At 39.8% G+C, this 21393-nt stretch overlaps 1 protein-coding gene across 1 annotated transcript in view; it reads left to right on the top strand.

Moving 5' to 3' along the window:
• The window catches only part of EMB2777 (Sas10/U3 ribonucleoprotein (Utp) family protein), a 46020-nt gene that overhangs the window by 11594 nt on the left and 13033 nt on the right, over nucleotides 1-21393 (top strand). The window contains exons 8-13 of the mRNA XM_010268410.3: nucleotides 2770-2857; nucleotides 3342-3521; nucleotides 8284-8454; nucleotides 8567-8644; nucleotides 8741-8877; nucleotides 8969-9104. Of these exons, the coding sequence (XP_010266712.1) occupies nucleotides 2770-2857; nucleotides 3342-3521; nucleotides 8284-8454; nucleotides 8567-8644; nucleotides 8741-8877; nucleotides 8969-9104 (790 nt within the window). The remainder of the gene's footprint in view (nucleotides 1-2769; nucleotides 2858-3341; nucleotides 3522-8283; nucleotides 8455-8566; nucleotides 8645-8740; nucleotides 8878-8968; nucleotides 9105-21393) is intronic.

A 21393-nucleotide genomic window follows, 5' to 3' on the forward strand; every position in this document is an offset into this window, starting at 1 on the left:
AAAAGCAATATTATCAGCCTGTAGACTGCAACCTGGGCCTCCCTATTATGATACAGATATCTTCACCCCTTGTTGGGATAGAGAGATGCCAAGTTATTGGCTAATCTAGGTATCCATCTGAATGAGTTGATTAAAGGATTTCCAAGGAAAAAGGTATTTTAGTATCAACTGTGGGATTTGAAACTTGCAAAGGAGTTATTTTCTGTCATGTAATGAGCTAACATGGCAGGTACCAGGTACTAGTGATATATTGGAGAAGGAATCATCTAGAGTGTGTGCTGTCTAGTTTCCTTGTCCTGGTTACCAAAATAAGAAGGCAGGGGCTCTGTCCCCCCTGTTTTAGACCACCAATGATTTGAAAAAAGCTGAAAAAATACAAGAAATTTAAGAGAACAAAAGAAAGGGGGCAGAGCCCCTGTTTCTGTCCAATAAAATGATTCAAAAAGCTTGCTGTCTTTCCTCTTCGTTGTGCTCTGAATAACCCTACTAGCTAACTCAATGATCAATTATTATTTTGTTACTTTTTGTATTCTCACCAGTGAAAATAAAAAATGATTATGCGTAACAGGTCCTATTGGTACTAGTAAAACTAACCAATAAATGGTAAGGACAGCAAAACAAAAGATTCAAAGTAATTTGAACAAATTCTAAGCACCCTCCTTACAATTATGCACCCACCTTGTCCCCTATTTATTTATTTATGCACTTGATTCATTGGGTGTGTGCCTTTTGAATTTTTCACATGGTGTTTGGGTGAGGCGAGTACTAAAAAGTGGAGGCTCCTGCCTAGACGTCACATAGTGTTTGGGCTATTTCTCTTGATTTCACTACATGTAATTTTGTTTGTAAATTCAACCTTCTTTCTTTCTCCATTGCAATATTCCTTATTTACAAACTAAGAAAAAAGTCCTATATAAATGGAACTTCTATCTCAACACTTTAAACTAAATTCAAGACAGATCCTAACCCAATCCAGTATTTATTAAAGTAAGGCATGATTTACTGATAACTTTCAAGATTAATATAAATCGTAACTTATAAGATTACCATAAATAGTAGATACAAATTTTGAATTTCTTAATTGAGGGGCCTATTTCTTGGTATTATGGTAAAATCTTGGGCTCACAGGTGTTAGTGGCCACTCTGTTCCCAAGAACAAAGCTGCAACCAGCATTCGATAAAGATTTTATTTTTTGATATTCTTAATTGAATAAAAATCTTTAGAACAAACTAAGATTCATATTAAAAGTTTCCTAAAACTATTACAACTAACAGGGAATTTATTCGTTTTTTAATTGGTAACTTTGGTTTTCATCAATTAAGCAAATAAATATGAAGAAGCACCATGCAGCCGCATGGTGGTATCATCACCATAACCTTTGACCTATCTAGGAGCTTTGGGATCTGCCTAGGGCTGTCATTGGATTGGGTCTGGGTGGGGACAGGGTTTCCTAGTATATCCAAACTGTCCTGACTTCTAATCGGGATAATCTGGTCCGATCCAATTGACCTGGTTATACCGGCAGCTAAAATTATTATATAAATAAGTAACTTAAAACTTGATTTTTGATAATATAACCGTAATAAAATGAAAGTAAAATAGTAAATTTCAAGTGTTTTTAAAACTATCTTATATATTATATATGAAACTTACTATTAGATGTAAAATATAATAAAAATTACAAGAAAACTAGGAAACCTTTATGTATTATTAGGAAAATAATCTGTTCAGGGGTCTGAATCTGTTCGGAAAATAGAACCAGAACCAACCCAATTATTAATCGGGACAAAATCACAGAACCAGAACAGATGTAATCGGTTCATTTCAGTTTGGTAGGTCAGGTAGAACCATACCAACCCATTGATAATCCTAGATCCGCCCCAATTTATACATACGCTACAACCACAGAATGCTTGGTTTCTGTTCGCACCCTCCTTGGGTATGGTAACATCGAGACTATTTTCAGATCTATGCACCCTCCTTCGGTAAGGTAACATTGAACCCATTGCAATCTCTAATAAGTTCCCCAATACCTGATGCACCCACCAAAATTTATCTTGTATGTGACATATTAAGAAGGTGCTATAGTTGGCTGATTCTATTAGGCCATAAAGCCAAATCCAAAGAGATTAGTTAAGTTATCAAAAAAGACATTTGAGTCTTTGACAAATGACAAACCTTTACAACAATATATTCCACCACTCTTCATTTTGTCATGTTTTGTTGAAGAATATCCTTCCATTACTTAAGGAGCTAATCAAGAAAATCATGGGTACCATACACTCTTTGCTCAATGGGTTAGTGGTTCAACCATTTGGGTCAACAAGTCAACCTGTCCCATCTATACGAGGTTGGCTACACAAAAAGACAATTCCGGATCCATGACCATAAAAGTTTTGCAGGAAGTGTCTATGTTGGCTGCCAATTTGACACAACACTCCTTTATCCGAGCTTTTGACCTGAGGTGTAAGACAAGCTCAACCTGTCATGTCATCAATATAAAAAAATTCAGAAAAAAACAGAAGACCAGTAACCTGCTGAATGGATCAACAGTTCAATTGTTCTTGTCAAGAGGTCATTGACCGGATATCTTCTTATTCATCTAGTTTCAACAGTGCTTGGCCTTGTAGTCTGACTACCTTTTATTCATTGCACAACACATTTCAAGATTTTAAGTAATGTGTTATATTTATTGCTGGCACCAATTTAGGAAATCCATGGCTTACAATTTTTTCCCCTTTTGTTTTCTAATTTATTGTATTATACAGCTCTGCTCCAGAATTAATTGGTTTACTGTCAGAACTGAATGATGCACTTGATCAACTTGAAAACAAAGTGACTCCACTCCAAAACAAGGTATTATTTTCCTTGTGATGATTATATTCTGTGTGTGTGTAGACATCCAGTCGTTTCTTGAGTTTTGGCCAAGAAATCTCCTTGGTTTTGCTTCCTACTGTTGCATCAATTACAGCACAGGCATTTGAGGTCAGATATCCCTGATTGAAAAAGTATCTTGTTTTGCTGTTTTCTGTTTTATTACCTGTTTGGCTTCACATTGCCGCGTTTGGTTTTGTGAGCTTACTCAGAAGGCCTATAAGTAATGGTGAAAAATCTGGAGAGATCAAACTGACCATTTTCCAATCACTTGAAATGAATCTCTGTTGAAGCTTCTTTTAGTGGCTTCTTCGAAGCAGTTCAGCTGAAGCAACTGAACCAAAGCTTAAGCCCTCCCAGAAGAGCCCTGAGCCTCTATAGTGGACTCTTTTTTTATCATAATTGCAGTGTTATACTCTTTTAAATTGTTATTCCATATTGCTAAACACTTCCATTTTTTCTGAAGGTGAGAGAGAGCAAAACAAATACTAAAGGAGGTATTCACTATTTGGAGGTGAAGCAGCTTTTATTGTTGACATATTGCCAAGCTATTGGATTTTATCTTCTTCTCAAGTCAGAGGGCCATCCCGTTCGTGATCATCCTGTCATTGCTCGCCTTGTAGAGATCAAGAACTTGTTGGATAAGGTACCCTCCAAAAAAAGAATGCTTTTTTTAATAAGAGAAAAAAAGTACTTGTTGGATAAGGTCTGCATATTCTTTCTAAAATAATTTTAGAAGTGTTCTCTTGATGTGCATTGAATCTAAATTTTCACTGTGCCTGATAAAGACAGAGGTATCCTATAGTTAATTACAATCCTAATGTTAAAAAAAAACTTAAAGATAGAGGTATCCTACAGTTAATTACAATCCTAATGTTTTTAGAGAAAACTTAAAGATAGAGGTATTCAGGAACACCTAGGTGCACAATTGTATTTGCTTCTGCTCAACCCAGACACACACCTTTCTTAATTTATTTTATACTCTTGTACTAGCTACTTGAAGGAATGCAACTAGGAGATAGACAAATACATTGAGTATTGCACATGCTTGAATTATTTAGAGCTTGAAGCACTTTGTTGTGATCCGCATCTGGGAATGAAATGTGCTTTAAAAGGTTGCATTCTTGGTCTGGATAGCAACCTTGGGTAAGTGCCTTACCAAAGACAATCTCAGCAGGGAAGGTATCCTTGTCACCTCCCCTAGTTGTCCATTTGTCCCCTTTACAATGCTTTAAATATGAAACAGAAGATCATCTTTTTTTGCATCTTAATTGGGAACTATTTGACTGGCCAACTTGCATCTTAATTGGGTCTTCCTAGTATCATTCTTCGATTCTTAAACAGTTAGTACGTTGAGGGTGAAGGAATGAGAGATCCATCCTATGAACGCTCAAAGATTGCGGAATAAGGGGCGAATTTCAAAAATTTTATCTCTCCCTTCAATTGGGAATCGTATTCCCCATTTAGAAAATCATATTTCAAGGATCAATCTTGAACCATAAACTGAACCAGATCTGAACCAAAAGGAGTGGGAGAGGATTATACCTGATACGGAGAAATACTATCTCCCAATGGAGGTGTTCACGCCCAAGGAAGGATTCAAAATCTGCTCCCACTGAAGATGGCGCAGTGCAGGGTGGAGCAGAATCAGCAACGTTCTTCAAAAGAACTTGATCCTTCGTAAGGATCAACTGGACAACTTGAGTAAAACTCCAACCAATCTTTTCACAAAAGATTGAAATCAAGATCCAATCTTGATTGCTCCCAAGAACTGGAGATCGAACTGAAGGAATGGCAATGGCAGGAAGGTGGCGGCAGAAGAGAATTCGCAGTATGCAGGAAATCTCTTAATCTCTCTTTCTTGAAGAGAAGAATGCTATTGATGATGAGGCTGCCGCCCCCTTCCCCTTTTATAATCTCAAAGGGATCAGCTCCTAATCAGATTAGGAGTTGCTAATCCAAATCATATTTGGGTTAGAAGTCCCTTAGTGATAAGGGATAATCCTTATCTTATCTGCAAATCAGATCAGCTGTCTCCTAATCTAATTAGGAGGTTTCCAGATCTAAATCTTATTTAGATCTTGGACTCTCTGAGTGGATAGGGTCTAAGCCCAATCCTTTTAGCTGACCCACTTCAGAATTCGCCCCCTTTAAATGACTGATCAAATCAGCCCAGTTCGAAATGGGCTTAAGGCCCATTAAGGTTATGTACTCAAAAACCTTCCAAATTACTGCCCAGTTGGGCTTCCTTGTATAGCGTGGGACCCAAGCATTGATCTACACATCAGCCACATGGGTTCAGCCCAGCCTTTGTTACAAGGCCTGGCCGAATGCACTGCTGAAGACAGTGTACCCCCTGAAACCCATCAAATGGGCTCTATGGGCCCAACACTTACACTAAGTGGTCCCTGGGCCAAGCCACCTTGTAACACCCAGGGACTGTGGGCAGATGCAAGATTAGCCCATCAGGTGTTATCCTCAATGGTCTTACACTTAACATCTCAGCCCATAATGATCATACACTGCCCGACAAGAGAGGACCTCTCCCTCGGCTGCAAGGAACAGTGTTGCACTCTCCACTTATATGGATCCCGGGAATTAAAACCTTCTTGCAAACAATTTAGAAACCATACATATATACTTTTATATCTTATATAAAATATATTTTGCAAAACAAATCTCAACGGTTGAAATCGGCTGCTGACAGTCTTGGTTTCCATCAGTGAGAGTGCATCCCCGATCATTACCTTTGTCCGACAAAGGGGCTGATCCTGTCACTATGATCACCCACTCAGATGAATTCTCGGACTGGCCCAACATACCCAGGTTTTGACCCCCGCTAAGGATCTCACTGATTGGTACATCAAAGACAGCCCAATCTGACACCTAGTGTAGTATCATAATCGAGTCTAGGGGTCAGGTGTTACTTTCCAGTTTTGCCCATCAATCTCCAAGGTCCAGGGCAATACTGGAAATCTGGTCCAGTTCAAAGATTCAATTAATCCTACACTGTATGTGCCTAGGGTCTCACCCTGGCAGCTGAGACAGGCCACCCCAACCGACTTGGTGGCACCACAGTGTCAGCCTTGTCAGGATAGGTCTCCCCAGACCGACCCACTGGCTGTGAACATTCTAAACTAACACGAGTCTCATTAAGTGTCCAGTTTAAGGGTATTACACAGAAACATACCAAGGGAACATGAATCAAATATGTATCTTTATTCATTTACAATAAACTCATTAAGTACATCATTCTGATTGAAGCTAAGGGCATACAAAACTGTCTAACAGAGGGTTAATCTAGCAATGGTAAGCTTGTTTGAGACATGATTCCTGCTGCTGTATTTTGGACTATTTGGATGGAGAGGAATAAGATGACATTATAATCTTCTGTGAAGGGGGAAGATCTGAGTAAGGTGAGGAATCTAAAAGGCTTGATAAAACACTTTAAGAATGTGTCCAATTTGAAGATAAATTTGGACAAGAGTTGTGTGGTGGATATCAACATGGATGTTAGGGATATTGATTCAGTTGCAGAATGCTTAGAGTGCTCTAGCTCTAAGGTCCTTGAGATGGTGTGCTCTAGCTCTAAGGTGCCTAGAGGTGGGTTACCAAGATTCTATTCCTACCTATTCTCCAACCCTTTATTACATCCTCCCTATCTGCCTTTGTGATTAACAATTTAACCTAAAAACATCAGCTACAAGGGTGAATTAAAAGGGCAAGAGAGTGTCACCTTGCCTTAGGCCTCTACAACCTAGAAAGAAATCCCTAACCACACCATTGACCAACACTGGAAAATGACAAGAGCTAATACAACCCTTCACCCAATTGCACCCATCTTTCTCCAAACCCACAATTCCTTAAAACATTTGTTAGGAAATTCCAATCCACCAAATCATAAGCCTTTTTCTAAGTCCAACTTACAAGCAAAACTCGATTGCCTAGACCTCCTCATTTCCTCCACACATTCATTGGCTATCAAGATTTGATTAGTTATTTGTCTCCCTTGTACAAAGGCTTCTTGGGCTTGACTAATAAAGGAGGGCAAAACTTCTCTTTAGGGTGATTCACATCTAATGGGCCTAATTTTCATCTAACCTCCCAAAGGTGTCTTTGTTCCATTCTTTTATTTTTGATCTCAGCCTTTTCAATTTCTTATGGAATCTTACTCCTTGCCACTTCACCCATCTTAACTCTTCGTTCCACCACTCCTCAACCTTATGCACAAAGTCTACATATTCTCAAATATAAATGGTTGTGGCCCATTCCCTACTAGTTCCTGGCCTAAGGATATAGGACAATGATCTGAGGTAACTCAAGGTAGAGCTCTAGCCACCCAATCCATCCAATGATTCTCCCACCCTACATTGAAAAGGAACCTATCCCATTTTGAACACAGAGGGTTATACTTAAAGTTAGACCATGTATAATTGGCTTGCAACAGAGGGATTTCCTTTAATTCACAAAGGTTAATAAATTCATTAAATTTCCTCATGCTAGTTGTAGCCCGACATTGTGAATTGTTAAATTCATTGCAGAATCTGATAGCATTGAAATCTCTCCCCAAACACCAAGGGCCATCCCATAAGATTAGAAAATACTATTTTTTATCGAGTTTATTTCAAGTTGATCCATTCTATTTTTTTCTGATATGTAAGAGCCACATATATTAACTAGCAAAATTAGATACATGAGATTCCAACCATCTGGGAGGAGTACTCCACCAAAAGCCTCCGTCCCCTGTAGTTTCTGACTACTACTAAAATGTACAATCATCCCTGAACTTTGATCTCCCCAAAAGCCGCCCTCCTATTTGAGATAAATTATACAGACTGACTACTTTCATTAGTTTGAACAGACAGAGTGTTAAATTAAATACAAAAAAAAAAAGACAGAGAGTGTTAAATTATGAAGTTACCCTTATATCTCCATTTAAACAAAGTTACACTAATAATAATTGCTATTAGAGAGTGGAGAGAAAGGGTTTTGTTCGAAGAAATTTCCTTTAATTGTTTTTATTTTTTTTTTTGTTTCATTGATATTTTTTGTGCTTTTGCATTATTTCAACATTCTTATCCCTGGAAAAATTGGAATTTTGTATGTTTAAAAGCTTGACAATGACATCATCTATTTCTGTTAAACATCTTAATGCCAAACTAACGGAAGGGATCAGCTTGTGTAGTTTATCTGAAATGTGGAGGTTAAGGCAGTTGTCAGAAACTAGAGGAGATGTTTAAGTAATTTACCCACAAAAAAGGAAAAATAAATCACTGAAAGGGGCTTCTTATCTTCCCTTGCATCTGGGAGCCTCTTTTGTTCTACATCACTACATGCAACATGGTCATCTGAAAAGAATTTGATGGTCCTTTCAACTTGGAGATTTATGATACATATTCCATTGGTAGGTGAAAGAGCTTGATGGAAATCTTCCTTCTGGAATCGAAGGGTTTCTTAAACAAGATGATACTGAATCAGTAGGACATATGGTCAAAGAAAATGTTGCGTTAGCATCTGATCCCCCCAAAATGGAAGTGCACCATATTTCTGCTTCTGTTAAGTCAAATCAAGCAGCATTGGTAATCATCCTTCTTAATCCTGTCTATGAGCAATAGCACTGTCAATTTCTTATGTATACATTTCAGTGGCATCCCTTTGAACTGATCCTTCAAATTACTGGCAAAACTGCAGCCTGATAATACAACTGAGTTGTTAAAGGTAGGCTTGCTGAGGGATCATGGTAGCAAGCAAGAGAAACATAAGCAGCAGGTTAGTCATAGGATATTACAAAAAATAAAACATTTCAATTCCTTCTCTTTTCCTTTTTTACTTGCATTTGATAAATTATTGACTCGTGGAAAGCAGAATGATCAAATTGGCTTACAAAGTATGGAAATGCTGAAAGTAAGAGCAAGGCTTGAAGAAAAACTGAAGCAGGGAAAATTCAGTTCTCTACCAAAATTTGACAGAAATCACGGGCATGTTGAGAAATTTGCAAACCGGTATTTATTATTGATGAGCTCATATCTGTGGTCATTGTTTTGCATTGAGGGAATCATAGTTCACATTAACTTTGAAGGTTTAACTGGACAGGCAGCTTGAAACATTGGATGACTTTGATGATGAGATTATCAATAAGGAAGGGGGAATGCAGGGCTTAAGTAATGGACATGCAGGTTCGTTGCTTAAATTGCAACAAATTTTTACTGAAAAGGTCAACAAAGCCAAGGTATTGATCATTATTGAAGATTGCTTTCATATTTTTTCAAGCGAAATTACATGATGACTTGATTCCATCATCTTTAATGAAGATTGTACCTTGTATATGTAGAAGCCTGTCATAAATAAATGGGTGGGGCATGGTTCATGCTGAAGGATATGCATTTTAGTCCATTGTCTTTTTTTATTGATAATGTTTACTTTTATTAAGAAATATAAACACCTGTAGTATTTACAAAGTTGAGACAACCATCTTTTAACCACCCCACTCATTTAAAAAAAAAAACATTACAATTATGTCCAAAACAATCTCTCTCTATTTACCCCCTGTTTTTCCAATACATCAGTCATGCCATTTGCTTACTTTGTAATCTGATACAATGTAAAATTTAAGTCCTTGGTTGTCTTCCTTATCTCCCTTTTGTTATTCCTATAGTGTCGTAATCCTTGGCTCTTTTTGCCAACCATTCACCACTACCATTGAATCCCCTTCTACAACGATGTTTCTGAAATTTAACCACTTATTGATCTTGAGTCCTTGTAGTATATCCAATTTTCAATGTGCCACTAAACCTGTCAAACCATGCATGGGGAGACTGTTTAAGCTCATATAATGCCTTAACCTAACAAATACTCCCCCAAGGTAAGTGACTGAAGAAACTGGGTGATATGCCCATGTATACTTTCTCATGAAGGTTACCATTGAGGAAGGTATTATTGACATCGAGTTGATAAAGAGGCCAAGAATAGTGAATTGCAAGAACAGAATTCTGATGGATGCCATCTTAGCAACAAGAGAAAATGTCTCCTCATAGTCAGTGGCAGAGGCAGGAATTTTCCTTTGGGGGCCAAGTTAAACAAAAAAATGAGATTGGGAGTAGAAGAGGTTAGGGTTTGGAGAAAATGGCCTGAGATGGTTTAGATCTACTACAGATTTTTTTTACAGAAAAAATAACATTTTTTTTTTTTTATTTTGGGAGTTGGAGAAGTGTTAGAGGGTGATCCTTTACATTTTAATTTGAGTTTAGGAGGGGCCAAGGACCTACTTTATTACGTTTTTGGCCCTACCTCCACTTAATAACCATATGAATAATGGTTTTAACAAAAGGTTTTTTTTTTTTTGGGGGGGGGGGTGGCAAGGATCACCCACCAATATACTTGGCTCCGCCTGCTCATAGTCAATCCCACAAGTTGAGTATAGCCTTTAGCCACTAATCTCGTCTTATACCTTTATATACTACCATCTGCCTTGTATTTGACTATAAACATCTATTTGCAACCTACATGTATCTTCCTTCATGGTAGCTGAACAATATCCTAATTCTCATTCCATATTAGCTTTCCATTCAAGTTGCTCTACTTTTTTAGTAATTCCTTGGAATAGATACAAACACAACAGGTGCAACTTGCAAGGAAGGATTTATACTTAGGAGGTAAGTCATCATAAGAAACATGATTAACGATGGGATGAACAATGATACAACACTTCTCCTTATGTAAGGCATAGGAGGATCAAGGTTAGAAAGGGTGTTAACCTGTATCTAAGAGAATCTAGCTGAGGACTAGCAGGAACATTAGAGGCATTAGTAATAGTGAAAGGAATGGGGCAAGGTGCCAACCAGCTGGTTGGTTAGGTCTCCTGCTGGTCATGGCGGAGACTTGGGATCGAATTCCACCTGCACCTGGGTTGGGGGATGGGCTACCCCCCATTGTGTAGCCCTTCAAAACATATCGAAAATAGTGAAAGGAGTGGGGTCAACAATAGAGAAGAACATGCATCTTCAAAGGAGTCTTGACGTGGTTGTGCTATAAATGATGTCTTCGACTTTTGTTGGGAAACCCACAACTCACGGGTAGGAGTAGAAGACATTGGATTTCAAGGGGATGAAGGACCGACCATAGTAATGATGAATGAAGTAGTTTCCCTTTAATAGAGGTGCCAAGGAAGAAGTAGTAGTCTCAAATAATGTCACATCCATGGACTAATATCTCCTTCCAGTATCAGATCAAAACAATACCCCTTTTGGTTAGAAGCAAAACCTAGGAAAACATATTTAATAGGCTTAGGATCAAACTTGGGCCTATGAGGGCCAAGGAAACTAGGAAACATATAATCTCTAGAATAGAGAGAAAGGAGTTTTAATCATGAGGACCTGAGAAGGAACCCAATTGATGAGGAAAATGACATTATGAACAACATCACCCCAAAAGTGAGAAGGAAGATGAGAGCTATACATAATACCCTGGCATACCTCAAGAATGTCTGTTCTTACATTCTACAACTCTATTTTGTTGTTGTGGAGTGTAGGCGCAAGTATGTTGATAAAGTAAGAAAAATAGAAGAAATTGTGAAGATGGAAAAGATAGTGGAAACCAAGGTCCAAGAAAGCAAGATGTTAAGGTTATCTTTTATAGAAGGGGAAGATTTTGTGAGAAAAATGTTTTGGGAATTACAGTGACTATGATTGAATCTCTAAGAGCTTAGTCATTTCTTCGTCCTTAACATATTCAGATATGCAAACCAAATGTCTCTCCGGTTGGACTCGGCTTTGAAGCTCTGATGGTATGTTGAATGACCTCCCTTTTTTGGGTGGCCAGCTTCGGTGACGGCGACGGATTTCAGTGACGGAGAAGCACATAAAGGTTTTCAAGCTAAGTGTCTGATAATGGCGGAGGGAAGATTCGTGAAAGCAACCAAGTGGAGACGAGTGTTGCAGATTGAAAGCTAAAAAAATTGTCTTGGAAGAAGAAAGAATCAAAGGACAGTGGTCTCTGAAGATAAGGGAGGAGAGAAGGGCTACGGTTTTCCTGATTGGAGATGCTTTGCGGTGGCAACAAGGCTTCGTTGATGGAGCTATACGATTAGTGAAGAAGCAAGGATGGAGAAGTTCGATATCATCCTTGGACTGGAAATATGAAGCAATCCTTAGATGGAACTAGAAGGGGTGGTTCAATACAGTAATAGAAGAGTTTCAAGGAGGGAGGAAACAAATGAATGCTTGCTAGAAGGCAAGAAAAGCAGGGGGTGGAAGTTGTTCACAAATTCCCTGCAAAATTTCTTGATGTTTATCGAAGAGGGTGTTAAGGTTGGCGGTAAAGTGGAGACAGTGAAAGCATAACAAGAACAAACCTTCGAAACTTGGACCCTAGACCCTTTCGAAAAAGAGAATATCTCTATGGTTGTTGCGAGTTCTCAGTTTGCAACTAAACTTGCGATGGAGGTAGAGAAAGGGGTCTGGGCCAATAGATGTGCTATTATGTTTCAGAAAAAGGTGAACGACTGCCAGGGGTTCTAGAGTCAGTGAAGAAAGAGCTTCCCATTAAAGTAACGGCTGCACTACAGAAAGCATGGCTTTACTAGATGTCGGAGAAGAGAAGCTGGAACTAACAATGGTTAAAACAGGGGAAGGCTTGGCACTGATTGAGCGGTAGAATATGTCGTGTAATGAAATTGAAATCGACGACCTTAGAGCTGATGAGAAGGTTGCAGCGGGCCTACCGTTCAATCTCTGGAAGGAGGAAGTGTTTGAAAAAATTGTTACAGCTCTAGGAGGCAAGCTTGAAGGTTATAGTTTTGATAACTTGTTCGCCGTGAAAATGAGGATCGCCGGGGTGAAGCCATATTTAATCCCTAGGTATTGCGAGCTCTTGGTGGAAGGCAGGAGGTGGTGCCTGTGGTTTGCAATGGCAGTCGAAGCGTCGATGTGGCAGGGAGGTTGAGAGCTGGAAGAAGGTGATGAGCTGGAAAGGTGGTTTCCATGTGGCATTTGGAGAATGGAGGAAGGAGTGGATATGACGAAAGGGGAAGGCGAACAAGAATTAGTAAATATTTGAAATAAAATCGAATTTGCCCTAGGAGGAATGAAGAAAAAACCCTTCATTGAAATAGTTCGGTCTGGACTTAGGTTGGACTCGGGTTGTGGACTGATAGGAGCTTCGATTACACAAGAGGTGGCTTGATCCGACCCGTTGAAGAGGTCAGAGTGAGTCTATGGCTCCTGTGACTCACTAAATAGTCACGTGGGAGGAGGTAAAATGAAAGATATAGGGGACAAAAGTTTGGGTCTATCATCTTCTCCAACAGAGCAAAACAAGCTCCTGTTGTTGCTAAGTTTGGTTCACGTTCCTCTTTGTATTGGGTTCCTATACAAGGAATGGAAGGAATTGACAAATCTAGATGGCCCAAGCTTGTGTGAGTGGGAGGCTAGAAAACACTGATACAAATCTAGATGGCCCATTTCCAATTAGAACCTCAAAGTAGGGTAGCGGTAATGAGACTATCAAGGATTCCCAAAGGCTTAAGAAAGGATTGCCAGGCAGGGATAAGACGCAGAGTACAGGAAGTTTTTCGCAGGTGAATTCCTTCTCGGAATTTGGTTCCCAGCAGGTCCACCCTATTAAAGACCGTGTTCCTCCTCTTCTTGCAATAGGAAAGGAAAATCCTCCCCCCCAGGTACGACAATTAATTTGTTTTTGGGTACTAATGTGAATTCGCTATCTCATGCCAACTCTCTAGGTTCCCAACCTCTCCTTTTGCCATAGGCCGTGGATGCAACAAAGACTGTCATGGATACTGGGGGTGAGACTGTAGTTGTTGAAGAGATGGGAGAAAGAATTTGGGGTTTAATTGCACAACATTTGGAAAAATGACGAGAAAGGAGTTAGAGGAAAATAAACACAGAGAGGAAGGAAGAAATGAACAGGGGGGAAAGGTTGATGGCAGACAAAAAGGAAGAAGACAGGACAGAAAGTATTGTGGAGAAGTTGGGTTGTAAGTTGAAGAATCCTAATGACCTAAAAACCTACTTAAGGACTAAGAAAACTGAGGTGAAGGTGAGAAAAAGGAAGATGGGTTAGGTGGAGAGGTTAAAGCTTGATGTGGAGGGAGATAGAGAGTTTAGTGAGAGGAAGGGTAGGAGAAGAGGAGGCAAGTAAGACAAGGAGCCAAGGTAAGGGATACAAAAGCGAAGTGACTTGATGAAAATGATCAGTTGGAATGTTTGAGGGTTAGGGAGTGCTGGGAAGAGGGCCCTAATAAAGGAATTGCTGAAGAAGGAGAAGCTGAATGCTGTTTTGTTGCAAGAAACTAAGCTTTCGACATTCGATGACAGATGGGCCAGAAGTATATGGAGGTCTAGGGGCATTGGTTGGGCAATGTCACCATCATGGGGTTCCTCAGGTGGTATGGTAGTACTATGGAAGAAGAATATGTTGCTGGGAAAAGAGGAATTGATAGGGAAGTTTACAGTGTCTCCCAAATTTTTAAATGAAGAGGATGGTTTTGAATGGGTGTTAACATGCATTTACGGACCTAATGGGTATAGGGAGAGGAATGAAATGTGGGAAGAGCTTGAAGATATACGAGGATTGTGGGATGGACCATGGTGTATTTGAGGGGACTTCAATGTAATAAGATTTGTTGAGGAGTCTAACAAGATGAGAGAAAGGGAAACCACAAGTATGAGGAAGTTTAATGAATTCATAAACAATTGTGAATTGAAGGAGGTGCCTCTTGGGAGTAGTAATTTCACTTGGTTCAATATGCAATCTAATCCAATCTGCTCTAAGCTTGATAGATTTTTATTTATAGTGGATTGGGAAGCCCATTGGGGAGATTTGACCTCTTTAGCTCTACCTAGGTTAACCTCTGACCACTAGCCTATCTCTTTATCTAAGGTGGAACTAAGAGGAAATGGTCCAGCCCGTTTCGGTTTGAGAACATGTGGCTTAGTCACCAAGTGTTTAGAGAAAAGGTAAAAGGTCTGGTGGATGGAGATTAATAAGCTTAAAGAGTTGAAAGCAAGGATCAGGATTTGGAATGATCAACAATTTGGCAGATTAGAAAAGAAGAAACAGGAGGTAATTGATAATATTGAGATGCTGGATAGCAAAGAAAATGATGTTTTTTTTGGAGAAAGAGAAAAGCAATAGAGAGGGAGGCTGAGAAAGGAACTGGAGGACATTCTTTTTAAAGAGGAGATCTCTTGGAGGCAGAAATCTAGGCAAACATGGCTGAAGGAAGGGGATAGAAATACAAAATTTTTCTATACCTTAGCCAATGATAGGAGGAGGAAAAATTTCTTATCAAAGTTAGAAGTTGAAGGGGAAACAATTGATCAACAATTTGAAATTGCTAGTGCCATTTTTTCATGTCGATCTTCAGGAATCGTCTTTCTAGAAGACTTGGTGTGGATGGGTTAAAGTGGCCAAGAATTAAGGAGGATAAAAAAAGATGGTTAGAAAGAAGGTTTGAGTTGGAGGAAATAAAGGAAGCAGTATTTTCAATGGATAGATCTAAAGCACCAAGTCCAGATGGCTTTACTATGGCTTTCTACCAAGACTATTGGGACATTCTGAAGGAGGATATCCAAAAGGCATTTGATGATTTTTTTAACAGAGGGGTAATTAATCCAGGTCTAAATTCTACCTTCATCACCTTGATCCCAAAGAAGGCAGGAGCATTACATCCCAAGGACTTTAGGCCCATTAGTCTTGTTCATAGTCTTTATAAAATTATTGCCAAGGTGCTATCAAGAAGAATTAGATTAGTGCTTCCTTCTTTTATTTCTTTAAATCAAGGGGCCTTCGTACATGATAGGCAGATCTTGGATCAAATTCTTATTGTCAATGAGTGTAGAGGAGCTAAAGAGATCTGGAAAGAAAGCATTGGTTTGCAAGCTTGATTTAGAGAAAGCTTATGACTTGGTGGACTGGGATTTCTTGGTGGAAGTTATGAGGAATTTTGGCTTTGGAGATAAGTGGTGTAAGTGGATTAAGGGTTGCATTAGTACCTGTCATTACTTACTCTTGGTTAATGGCATAGTGGTTGACCACTTCCCAGCCATCAGAGGAATTCGACAAGGGGATCCTTTTTCTCCTTTCTTGTTCACTCTAGTAGCAGAAGTGCTAGGTATTCTTTTTTAGAGAGCAGATTTGAGGGGTTCGGTGAGAGGTTGGAAAGTGGGAAATGAAAGAGTACCTATTCACTCATTTGCAATTTGCTGATGATACTGTTCTATTCTATGAGGGAGGTGATCTGAGTTGGGTGAGAAAATGACAAATTTGAAAGTCAACTTCAATAAGACTTGTGTAGCAGGTATCAACATGGAAGATGAAGTTTATGAATGTGCAATGATTTTGGGGTGTGAGGTATGTCAGTGGCCTATGATTTATTTGGGTTTACCTTTGGGGGGCAATCCTAGAAGTGTGAATTTTTGGAACCCGGTGGTGGATAGATTCTCAAGAAGGCTTGCCTCCTGGAAAAGGAATTATCTATCGATGGGTGGGAGAATCACTTGGATCAAATCAACATTAGCAAATTTGCCAGTGTACTTCCTTTCGGTCTTTAGAATGCCAGTGGGGATTTGTGGAAGGCTAGGGAAGGTAATGAGGGATTTTTTATGGGAACCAGGTGAGGAGAGGAGGGATCATAGGGTGAGATGGGAATTGGTGATTAGAAGTAAGAAGCTAGGGGGTCTAGGAATTGGGAATATTCAGAAGAGGAATACAGCCTTACTAGGTAAGTGGCTATGGAGATTTTCCGGTGGACCAAGACAAACTGTGGACAAAAGTGATAAAGAGCATTCTCGGGCTAATGGTAGATGGTTGGGACACTGGAATTTCGGCTAGAGCTTTAGCAACAACACCTTGGAAAGCCATCCATGCCATTCTTCCTTGTTTTCTACCATTCGTCAGGTACAATTTGTGTTCTGGAGATATGGTGAGGTTTTGGGAGCATGTGTGGGTGGGGGAGACAACTCTTAAAGATCAATTTCCTTCCCTTTTCTCCCTTTCTAGTACAAAAACTTAACTGCCTCATCTTTAGTTTCTTTTGTTGGCCCAGGACTTCAGATTAATTGGGATTTGGGTTTCTGACGAGGTCTCAGAGATTCTGAGATGGATTTGGTGTGGTTATTGATTCAGGTTCTCCAAAAGGTTTTTTTAGATCCAATTAGGGGGGATTCCCGAATTTGGATCCTCTCTTCTTCTGGCTCTTTCAGTTGTGCCTCCTTTTTTAGTGCCCTGGCCCACTCTTCTGTTACTCTTGCCTCTCCCTTCCCTTCTAAAGAAGTGTGGGGACCAGTCCCGCCTAGGGTTGGAGCACTCTGTTGGGAAATAGCTTTGGAGAGAATTAATACCTGTGATCTCCTTCAGAAAAAGAAGCCTTTTTGGTGCTTGTCGCCGCACTGGTGCACCCTTTGTAAAGCTGATGGTGAGTCTTGTTCTCATTTACTTGTATCCTTTTTTTTTATCAGAAACAATAACTTTCATTGGAGATAAATTAAACTGAAATACAGAAGTCAACCCTTATTAGAAAAGGTTGATCCAATAAACATCAAACATTACAGCATACCCAATAAAGACTCTCCCTTACAGTCTCTTGTTTTGCTAGGGCGTTAGCAAAATCATTTGCTGATCTCCTTACCCACTTGAACCAAACACCCACCTCCCTTGTTATGCTAAGAATTTCCCGTATCAGCTGTCTATATTGCCAAATTCCTAGCTGCCCTGACTGCATCCACCTAATTACCAACTTGGAGTCTCCCTCTATCTCAATCTGTTGTAGCCCCAATTGTTTGACCAGTTTTACACCTTGATGTAGTGCCAAGATTTCCGCTCTTAAGGAATCTCCAACTCCTATTGGACTTGAAAACAGAGCCATTATCTTGCCTTCATTATCTCTGAAAACACCTCCTATTACCAGATGGGCCTGGATTATCTATAGAGCTTCCATCAAAGTTCAGTTTCACCCTTTGTTGTGCCGGTGGGGACCAAACTTCCTGTATCATAGCTTTGGAAGTAGTAGTAGATGCCACAATACCCCAATTTCTATAAATGTCTTCAACTGAGAAATCCTTAAAAAGATTACAGGATTTCAACCAATGGATAACCTTAGTAGATATTCCTTCCACAACCTCTGGATCTACAACTGCCTTTGAAGATCCTATTGTTTCTTTCCTCCCACATTGGCCACAATACAACAGCTCTAGTGGCTCTTCACATAATCCTTCCACGAGCCGTTGGTTTCCTGTAAAAAGCTCGATCAAAGAGGTTCACCACGCTCGAGGAGGGAGTCCACCCGCAGCCAAAGAGAGAAGACAACCAAGACCAAATAAAGAACACAAAGGGACATGAGATTAGTAAATGTGAAATTGTCTCACTAGAACCCAAGTAGAGGCAACAAACATGGGGGAGAGGCACATATTTGGCCTCTTTTTCTGCAATAAATCCAAGGTGTTGATTTTTTGGAGTGCCACTTCCTAGCAAAAGGCCTGAATTTTTGGGGGTACATGGCTACCCCACACCTCCTTTGAAGGAAAGTTCCCTACAAGGTTAGAGGTCTGAAGCAAAATGTTATAGAAAGAAGAGCAATTGAAAAAACCAGAAGGGGAAGGTTTCCAAATTCTGCTATCTCTACAAAACTGATCAAGAAAGACTTCCCCTAACTAAGTGATCATATCATCAACCATCCCCATTTTAGAATCCCTTAGACCTCTTCTCAAGCCCAAATCCTAGGAGTTATCAACAAACACTGAAAAGATCATTTTTCTTTTGTTTTCAGACAAGGAGTAAATAGAAGGAAATCTATCTTTAAGGGAGTTTTCACCAACCCAAACATCTTCCCAAAACAAGACTATATTTCCAGCATAGACATCATATTTGAAATAAGGAAGCATAAGAGGCAAAATCTTTGAATAGCTTTCCATGGAGAACACTGAGAAGCTCTAGGGTCGAGTCCTGCATCCCAGCCATTATCTTCCCAAAACAAGACTATATTTCCAGCATAGACATCAATTTGAAATAGGGAAGCATAAGAGGCAAAATACTTTGAATAGCTTTCCAAGGAGAACACTGAGAAGCCCTAGGGTCGAGTCCTGCATCCCAGCCGTTTTCTTCCATTCCATGAATACTAACAATCACTTTAGACCAAAGTCTGTCCTGTTCCATTGGTAGTCTTCAAATCCATTTCCCCAGCAAAGCCGTGTTTCTTAATCTTATATTTCCTAACCCAAGGCCTCCATCATCCCTACTCCTAGAAACCACCTCCCACTTCACTAAGTGATATTTCTTAGTATCCCATGGTTCTCACAAGAAATCCCTCATTATCTTCTATAACTGGTTAGCTACTTTCATTGGTACTCTAGAGATAGACAGGAAATAAATTGGTAGGTTGGCCAAGGTTGACTTGATTAAGGTTATCCTACCCCCTAAAGAGATGTAATTCCTCTTCCAATTTGCTAACCTCTTGGAGAATCTTTCAATCACAGGGTACCAAAAACTCTCAACCATTGGGTTCCCTCCCAATGGTAGCCCCAATTATTGTAATGGCCAGCCCCCCACTTCACACCCCAAAATCCTAGCTAGGGAATCAACCTCCTCTCTCCCTAAATTGAGCCCTGCCACAAAACTTTTTCCCCAGTTCAGTTTAAGATTGGACTTCCTTTAAAATTGAAGCACTAGACTCTTTAAGTTCCGTAATTCCCCTTCCTCCCCGTCACAAAACAAGATGATGTCATTTACAAATTGTAAGTGTGTGACCACCACCTCCTCCCTACCAATCCTCCAACCTCTTATTAAATTGTTAGCATCAGCCCTCGAAATCATGGCACTCAACACATCAGCTACTAGGGTATAGAGGAATGGGGACAATGGATCTCCTTGCCTAATGCCCCTCTTTGCAGGAAAGAAACCCCTAGCTACACCATTCACCAATATTGAGAAATGATATGAAGAAATGCATCCCTTTACCCAACTACACTATCTCTCCCCAAACCATCTTCGCTTGAGAACCTCTAATGAAAAATCCCAGTCCACCATGTCATATGCCTTTTCAAGATCCAATTTGCAAACCAACCCCTTTTCTTTTCTCCTCATCTTCACCTCAACACATTCATTGGCAATAAGTATTTGATCTATAATTTGTCTTCCTTCTACAAAGGCCCCTTGAAACGGTGAGATTAGAGATAGGAGGATCTTTTTTAATCTTAGCGCTAGGACCTTAGAGATGATCTTATACATGCTTCCCACCAGGCTTATAGGTCTGAAATCCTTTGGTTGGAGAGCGTCCTTCTTCTTAGGAACCAAGGCAATAAAAGTTGCATTTGCTCCCAAGTTACGTTTGCCTCTCTCATAGAACTCTTCAAAAGCCTCCAACAAATCCTCTCTAATTATCTCCCAACAATCATGATAGAAGGTCATCGGAAAACCATCAGGCCCAGGAGTTTTAGATTGATCCATGGAGAAGATTGCATTTCTCACTTCTTGGGCCTCAAAATTTTTTTCCAAAGATTCCAATAAGACACTATCTTCCACCCTCCTCTCCAAGTCCTCTAAGCTCTCACTAGGTCTCCCTGGGTTGTCATACACTAATTTGAAGTGATTAACCAAAGCTTGAGCTGTATCATCTTCCCTTGTCAGCAATTGCCCTTCCCACTCCAATTTTGAAACAAAATTCTTCATTCTCCTCCCATTTGCCAATGAATGAAAAAACCTTTTATTGATGTCCCCTTCCTTTAGCCATTTGCACCTGGACTTTTTTGTTTTTGATCAATAACACTTTCATTACTTCATCAGTAGAAAATTTACAAGTGGAAGACAAACACACTTATCTTCCAAGAATCACAAAGAGCTTCAAGAAAGGAAAAAAACGACAAAGACACTAAAGTTACAGCTTAGCCCAAAACAATGAATCCCTTTCTGCCCCTTGTTTAGCTAAACCGTCAGCTAGGGACTTAGCCGGTCTTTTAATCCAACATGTCTTAACTTCCATCTCTTGCACCAACCACTTGAATTTCCTCTTCTCATTATTGTACTTCCATAAATCATTTTGATCTTTAGTCAGCCACCCTATTACCACCTCTGAATCCCCTTCAATTATGAGTTTCTTGATGTTCAATTCCTTAGCGTTCCGGACTCCTTCCATAACTGCAAAGATCTCAACTCTAAGGGAGTCACCCACTCCAATTGGGCCTGAGAACATAGCAGAGATGATCCCGTTTTCATCCCTAAAAACACCCCCGATCCCCGATTGTTCCGGGTTTTCCCTACTACACCGATCAAAGTTTAATTTTAAGAATCCACTAGGTGGGGGGGTTCAAGCCACTCTCATTATTGACTTGGTCTGCCTGCAATATGCAATTTCACCCCACTTCCTCAACATGTCATCCACAGTGTAATCTGTGAATAATTCCAAAGATTTCAGCCACTGTACCGCCCTAATATGTATGATAGCCCTCAGATTTGCTGCTCCTCTCTGAGTTTCTGAGAATATCCTGGAGTTTCTTTCTTCCCACAGTGTC

Source organism: Nelumbo nucifera, chromosome 2, assembly GCF_055504915.1.
Source record: "Nelumbo nucifera cultivar China Antique chromosome 2, China Antique-T2T, whole genome shotgun sequence".
Taxonomy (NCBI): Eukaryota; Viridiplantae; Streptophyta; class Magnoliopsida; order Proteales; family Nelumbonaceae; genus Nelumbo; species Nelumbo nucifera.